At 54.8% G+C, this 7480-nt stretch overlaps 2 protein-coding genes across 2 annotated transcripts in view; both read right to left on the reverse strand.

Annotated features, from left to right (window-relative positions):
• CST6 (cystatin E/M) overlaps positions 1-118 on the reverse strand; it is a 2230-nt gene extending 2112 nt beyond the window's left edge. The window contains 1 exon segment of the mRNA XM_024749012.1: positions 3-118. Coding sequence (XP_024604780.1) covers positions 3-66 — 64 coding nt within the window. The 5' untranslated portion in view covers positions 67-118.
• Positions 119-5864: 5746 nt separating this feature from the next.
• On the reverse strand, positions 5865-7477 carry BANF1 (barrier to autointegration nuclear assembly factor 1). Its single transcript, XM_024749013.1, has 3 exons — positions 7414-7477; positions 6647-6794; positions 5865-6384 (listed from the first exon to the last, which is right to left on the reverse strand). The coding sequence occupies exons 2-3, from the start codon at positions 6767-6769 to the stop codon at positions 6238-6240; spliced, it is 270 nt and encodes an 89-aa protein (XP_024604781.1). The 5' UTR covers positions 6770-6794; positions 7414-7477; the 3' UTR covers positions 5865-6237.
• Between the last annotated feature and the right edge of the window lie 3 nt (positions 7478-7480).

Consider the following 7480-nt stretch of genomic DNA (forward strand, 5'->3'; position numbering starts at 1 on the left):
CAGCGCCAGGAGGCAGGGCGCGAGCAGGGCCAGGCCCAGCGGCAGCAGGAGGCTCGGACGCGCCATGGTTGCCGGCGTCGCTGTCCAGCCGCGGGCCCGCGCCGCTTCTACGGGCTGCGCGGCCCCGCCCGGCCCCGCCCGCCGCGTGCCTCCACCGGCGGGGAGGGATCGCCGGGCCTGGGCAAGGCCGCCTTCCGGGCGCCGAGGGGGACGGCGGACAGCCCCGAGCACACCTGTGTATCACGACGCTGCGTGCCCTCCAGGCACACCTAGTCCGGTGAGGGAAAAGGCAAGGACAGCCCCCAGCAACAAGTGCCACCAGTGGGACAGTTCACAGAGGCCCATCACGTGTGAAATACCAACAACAGCTACCAGCAAGCTCTTAACTGTCTCCACTGTGTAGCCTTGGAGAAGTTACTTAACTCTCACGGCCTCAATTTCCGCCTCTGTGAAACGGGTTGCTGTGAGGATTCAATAAGTAAAGGGCTTAGGGGAGGCCAGGAGCTGTATAAACAGCAGGTAAGTAGAAGATGTTACTGCGCCGAGCAGGGCACTGTTTAACCCTCACAACCAGCATGATGTGGGGATCAGTAATGTTTCCACTTTACAGAGGAGTCAACAGGAGAAAGAGGGGACAACTGATTTTGCCCAAGGACACCGACTGGTAAAGAGTAAACGGTGACACTGGCTTTTGAGCCCCAGCAGTTTAACCCAAATCTGTGCTCTCAAGCCAGACTGAACCCGAAGAATGAGAACTGGCCAGAAGGAGGTGTGAGGGTGGTCCCAGCTCTGCCATTTACTGCCGGGGGGACTTCCAGCAAGTCCCTGGACCTCTGGGAGCCTCAGTGTCCTCATCTGAAGAAATGTGACAACTCTTGTTTTCTAAGGTTGTGCCTGAGACTGGGTCACCCATAGGTAAACTGGGCCTGTGCTGGAGGTACCAGCAATATAGGTGTTTTTTGGATAATCTGACAATTAATCTCTAAAACACAGCATTGAAGTAGTCAACACGGGAAAAGTCTGGCTTTTGTTGGAATGTTTTAGAATTAGTATTTTAGAGTTCAGGGTCGTTTGCACTTTTAATCACTTGTTGCCAGGGGGAGGTGGGGCTTTTTGCTCCTGGGACACAAAGGTCTTATTAGTGCTTAGGGCCTCCAAGGATCTTACCTGGGGTTTGGGACAGGCTGTGGTTTTCAGTACCCAACAAAGTGTTGGTGCTTAAAAGTGTTGGTGCTTAATAAGTGGTAGCTATGACTGTGATGAATATCATGAGAAAGCATCCAGCATCCCCCCCGGCACCCCCACCAATTCTCGGCCTCTCAGAATCCCAGGGCCAGGAAAGGCACTGATTTCTCCCAGCGAGACCAGGACCAGTGTGGTCACTGCCCAGTCCAGCTACTACCCCACCCTCTCAGCCCAGCTGTGAAAAACAATCTTTGGATGCCAAGGGACAGTCTCAAGTTTGTTGTGGGCTCAGGTGTCTGCCTTAAAGGGACAGACCCATTTGTGTGAGAGCTGGCAAGAGCTTGGCTTGATGAGGAGGCCAAGGTCAGGCAGGAGCCCAACCCGAGAGAAGCTGGGAGTGGGGGAGTAAGAGGCCCAAGCCCGCAGCCCAGGGGAGAGGTGGAGAGGTAGCCCCAGGGGGCCAGGAGTCTCCTTGGGTTCTCCCGGAACTGCTCTCCTGTTACTTGGAACTCAGCTGTGGCCACACTTAAACTCCAACAGCTCCCTGGGAAATAAGCCAAGGCCCAGTCTCTGACTCACCAAGGGCCAGTGGCACTTGCCCCTACTCTACCTGTTATTCCTTTGTGTCGACACCAGCAAATCTTTTGCATGCCAACCTAACAATTTTCAAAGACTTTTCACCCACTGGTCTGTTCTCGTAAGCACCCTGAGTAAGCATCATCCTTATTTTGCAGATGAAGAAACTTAATCAGAGAGGTCAGGACACTTGTCTAAGGTCACTCATTCAGCTAGAAGTGGTGTCCTGGTGAGAAAAGAGGGATGGGGAAGGGAAATTAACAATTATCGGGCTCCTGATATGAGCCGGGCCTTGCACCAGGGACTCAACATATGTTCTCTCATCCTCATAACAGCTCTGCAGAAGCAGTGATTATTACTTTTTACAAGGAGGAAATGCAGGGTCAAAGGGGAAGGGTCAGGGGTGGGCGCTGGGGGCAACCATGTGCCAGCATCCTAGTGTGTGAGTTCTGGACCACTCCACAGGGATATGAGGTCGGCTGTGCAGAGGGAGGCTCCCTGGGGGTGCGGGTGCCCCGGGAAGGGTTTTCCCAGGGCTGGGTCTCATCTGGAAAAGAGTCTTAGCCTGGACTCCATTCATGCTTAGACTGGACCACTCTGGCTTCCAGAAGGAGGCCTGGGCCAGGTTTGAGCTCAGATGGGCCATCCCCACTGGCCACAGGACACAGCTTTCAGTTTTGCTGTGACCCAGACATCCCAACCCGGGTTGCCCACGGCACACCTCTCTTGTCCCTGGCTGATGGGTCTTGCTGACCAGGGTGGGCCCTCAATATCCCCTTCACCCCAGGATCATGTCACCCCGGGCCTTCACGCTACTCCTAGAACCCTCTTCCTTGAACCTTGAGCTGGGCCGCAGTTATTCCCTGCCCAGGGCTCGTCTCCCCTTTCCTGATGGATCATGTCCTGGAAAAGGGGCTGTGTGGCAAGGAAAGCTGCGATCCGACCGTGATTAAAGCTGCCCTCTGGGGAGAAGCTCTCCCAAGTGCCCTGGGTTTTGCGTTCATTAGCTGGTTGAATCTTCACCAAACCTGCACCAACTGACAGAGGAGAAGACTGAGGCTCAGAGCAGTGAAGCAACTTGTTCCAGGTCGCACGGAAGGAACTGAGCACAGAGCCAGGCCTGGCGGGCTCTTTCAAGCTACCATCCTTCAAGGCCAGAAGTGACAGTAGAGAGAGCCCTGGGTCCCCGTAGGGAGGAGGCAACATGGAAGGGGGGTGCATGTACTTCACACCTTCTGGGCACGTACTTCACACGTACGCGTGTGATGGTCACGAGCACGTACTTCACACCTTCTGGGCTGCTACTGGGGCAGGTGGCAAGGTGAGTCTTGGGCTTGGGTTTGCCCTGTAGCCTCTCCCTACTTCCTCCCCAGGGGCAGGAGGACCCCTTCAGGACCCCAGAGTTCATGGGTTGGGTCCACCTCAAGCTTTGGGGCAGATCTGAGAACTCGTGATAGACTGGTTCAGGGCGTCAAGCTCTGGCTCGGGTGCAGCAGGGAGAGGGAAAACCGGGTCAATATTTGCTGATTTCCAGGCCCATCCATGTCTCTGGCCAGGCACATCCTGTCAGGCAGTGTGGGCTGACATCTAGATAACCCACCTCCTACCCATCCCCACCCAGGTCTGCTTTCTCCAACGTTCCAGGCCTCGTTCCCTTTGTCCTGCTGGCCGAGGTGGGGCTGGGTCTCTGAGAGGCTGCTGTCACAGGAACATTCCAGATGCCATTGGTCTCCTACAGCTCCAGGACTGATGCGGGAAGTTGGGTGCCATGCACGAAGAAGACCAGATTGAGGGTTCAGGGCCCACCAACCTGTCACAGATACTGCCTGGGCCCGAGGGTGAGGTGAGAAGGCAGGCTTCAGTCCCTTCACAGACAAAGCCTGTGCATGAGGCAGGGAAGCCTGTCCCACAGGGCTCCACTGGGTGGCCCCCAGCAACCAGCAGGGACAGGAGCCACAGGAAGGGTGTCGTGGAAGCGGAGGGAGTCTCCATTACCTCACAGAGTGCCAGTAACCATGTGGCAGTATCAAGGCTGAGCAGGGAGAGGCCGTGGCCCTGCCCAGCCCCTGCCTAAGCACACCAGGCCTGTGTGACAGCATCACAGCACATGGGTCAAGGCTGAGAGGACTCCAAGGTGACCCTGGACCCAACGAGAGTAACATCAGAAACACAGTATGGCCTGAAACTCCAGGGACAGCCCACATTACCACCTCAGTCTGGTCTTCAGACTGGCACCCTCCCAGGCAGCAGCCTGTTAACACAAGCTGGGCCCAGGTCCGGCCACCTGGTGACCTTCCAGGGGGGCTTCTCACACTTCCCAGACCCAAACTTGCACTGAACCTTCATCTCTACTAATAAGCATCATAGTTTCTGAGTAATCACCTAACTGCTCTATCCTCAGGTCTTTTTGGTTTCCCTTTTATCTTTCTTCTACTGTTCTGAGACGTAGCTAATGTGCAGAGAAGTACACAGAACGTATCTGATCACCACCACACAGGTCAAAAAGTGCAAACTGCCACTCCCGGCCCCAAGTGCTACCAGGCATTACACCCACCTCCCTCCCACAAAGGCAATCACTCCCAACTTCTTTTTCTTTACCATCAACTTTTGCAATAAGCATTTTTTTCCCCTCTAGTTTTACCACCCACGGAGATCCCTACATAGGGACCCAGCTGGGGGCCCTTATATACAAAGCTGCTGTGAACAGTCGCTCAAGTGCTGGTGCAGGTGTGCGTGTCCTCAGTCACAACCCTGGGAGCGGAATTGCTGGCTCACAGGGTGGGTCCTCAGTTTTACTGGCAAACACCCTTTTCCCCAACTGTTCATACCAATTTACGCTCCCACCATCTGGGTATCTGATCCTGTTGCTCCACTTCCTCATCGGCACTTGATATTGTCTGACTTACAACTACACGTGAGCGTATAATAGCATCGTGTTTGCATTTCTGACTACGAATGTGATTGAACACCTTCTAACAGGCTTATTCACCACTTGGGTATTCCTCTGTGGCTGCCTTCCACATCTTTTACCCATTATCCTGTTGTGCTGTCTGCTTTTTCTTGACTGCAGCTCTGAACTTGCTCTAGAGAGTCCTTTGTTGTCGACGTGTGTTGCAAATATTTCCAACCATGGGTTAGGCTCCTCACTCACTTTATGGTATCTTTAGATGACGGAAGTTTCTATAATGGAGTTGAATTTATCAACTTTTTCTTAATCTTTCCCTACCCTGAGATCATGAAAATCTTCTCATATCATCCCAATATTTGTATTTATTATCTGTCATTTCTCTCCTCACCAGACTGTAAACCCGCTGAGGATAAACAAAGCTGCTGTGAACATTCGCTGAGGTGCCAGTGCAGGTGTCCCGGTGTCCTGAACAATTCCAGCACTGCATCTGATCCTTACAGCATCACTTTCCAGGAGGGGAGACTGAGTCTCAGAGAGGCCAAGCGCCATGACCAAGGAACACAGGGCTCTCAGGTTTCCATATTATGTTTTGAGAACCAGTCTTCCTCACCCGTAGAAGAGGAAACAGTCACTTGTTATTGTGAAAGAAACAAGTGTTTGCAAAGATCTTAGCTCTGAACCTAGTTCATACCAAATCTTCAACGAAATAAAGATGAAAATATACCAGATAAAAGTGTATCTCACTCAAGCCCCTACCCCAGTTGTGATGCTCACATTCTTTCTGCCTCCCTAAGAGAACAGGGCAGACTGCAAGAGCCCTGCCCACTCCTCCCAGAGGCCAGGAGAGCACAGGACAGTTGGCAGGTAAACCTTCACCCACATCCCAGCCACCCTTTTCCTAGTAGCTCTGACTGCCACTGACTTTTCCACCAGGTGCTACCTAGCCCAGCTGTTGACCACATGGACATCTGGATCCCAGGAAGGGATCAACCCACACTCTCTCCCACATTACTAAAGGACTGAGACACGCCAAGGCACCTGCCCAAGGCCTGTGTGGCCAGGATGGCTGCCCTCCAGAGTGGGAAGGAAGCTGCCAGTTTCGATCTGCACTGATAAGGAGGGTGGCAAACCTGGTCACTCCCTGAGGAATAGGCCACTCCCAGCCCACCTGCTTCTCATATACAAAGCCCAGTCATGAAGGCCACTGACTTTATTGATTTAAAAAACTTTACAAGGACAGTGACTGTTCTGCCAGAAAGAGGGTCAAATGGCATAAAACAGACCAGAGGTGGGGGCAGGGACAGGGCCAGGAATCACTCAGAAAAGCTGGTAACTGCTGTCACGAAACTGGCAGGGAAAGGAAAAGGGGGATGCATGCAAGGATAAGAATTCCAAAAAAGTTGAAATGGTGAGGGGAGAGAACTCCCAAAAGACCCTGGAGTACATGGGATGTGCGCACGACAACAGCTATCTTTTCCTTTGTAGAGGACGGGGGAGGAGTCCGCACTTGGCTGCAAACTCTGGAGACTCAGTGCTGGGGCTCGGGGTCGGGGGCTCCCCAGAGAGCATCACAAGAACGCGTCGCACCACTCTCGAAGGCACCCGAAGCAGTCCCGGGACTGCTTGGCATTCGCACCGCACGTGTCCTTCAGCCACTCCCGGAAAAGATCTTCATCTTTCTTTAGCACCAGAAACTGACCAAGGACCACATAGGCCTGCAAGATGGGCAAAGCAAAAGGCGGGCTGCTGAGCGCTCTGTGGGACTAAGACAAGAAGGCCACTTCCGTGCCGCTCCCAGCACAGGAGCCCAGGACAGGAGCCCAGGAGACGGGGCAGGCTCCAGCCTGCGGGCTCTGCAGATCTCACACCACCGACCATCCCCAACAGGTACACGCACTCTCCTCACTCCCCAGCTGCGGGGAAGCACTGTAGTCGGCCACCCCCAGCCCTCCCAGGCTGCACGCAGCCGCCCCACACCTTGTCAAAGCCCCTTTCCTCCAGCTTCTTGCCCAGGACTTCGCCAATCCCGGCCAGGCTTCCCACTGGCTTTTCCCCCATGGGCTCTGCCACGAAGTCTCGGTGCTTTTGGGAGGTTGTCATCTTGATCAGGCTTAATCTGGGAATCCTAAGAAAAGAGAAGTTACGGCTAAAAACCCGGGAACTCTCGAAAGCCCACTGGCAATCTCACAGTAAGAGAGAGCTAGAGCATCCGTTAGGAAGGCTTTCTCGATTTCCCCCAGTTTACGGATGAGAAAACAGAACCAAGAAAAGTCTTTTCCTCACTGTTCAAGAGAAAGGTCTCTGCCACTCCCTGCGGGAGCTGCGTTTTGGTACCGCCCCACAGGAGAAACTATCCTGCCCTAACAGGTGGCGCACGCAGGACAAAGAGCGTCGCTCAGTACCCAGGGCCCATCCTAAAGCTGTCACTGCTCTGTGACCTTGGCTGGGCAAAAGCGGCACTGACCCAGAACGGAACGACCACCTGGTCCGAAAAGCAAATGAAGGGCTCTCCCACCCACCCCACTGGCTGTTCACAGAGCGAAGGCGCAGCGGAAGCGCACACACCAGCTCAGCCAGCCCCTCAAGCTCCACGCCTCCAGCCCACTCCGCGTCCCACGCCGCCGGGCCCGCCCCAAACGCGCCGCGCCCCGCCCCCTCCCCGTGCCGCGGCCGAGCCCTCCCAGAGGGCACGTCCGAAAGCGCATCCTCTGGCCCGTCGCAGCACTTGCGGCCCCTCTTCTCACCCTCCTCCCTGCGGCTCCTCCGACCTCCAGCCCGGGCCTTGCTCCGCGGCTCGCACTCACCCACTCC

This window comes from Neophocaena asiaeorientalis, unplaced genomic scaffold (assembly GCF_003031525.2).
Source record: "Neophocaena asiaeorientalis asiaeorientalis breed wild unplaced genomic scaffold, Neophocaena_asiaeorientalis_V1.1 scaffold43, whole genome shotgun sequence".
Taxonomy (NCBI): Eukaryota; Metazoa; Chordata; class Mammalia; order Artiodactyla; family Phocoenidae; genus Neophocaena; species Neophocaena asiaeorientalis.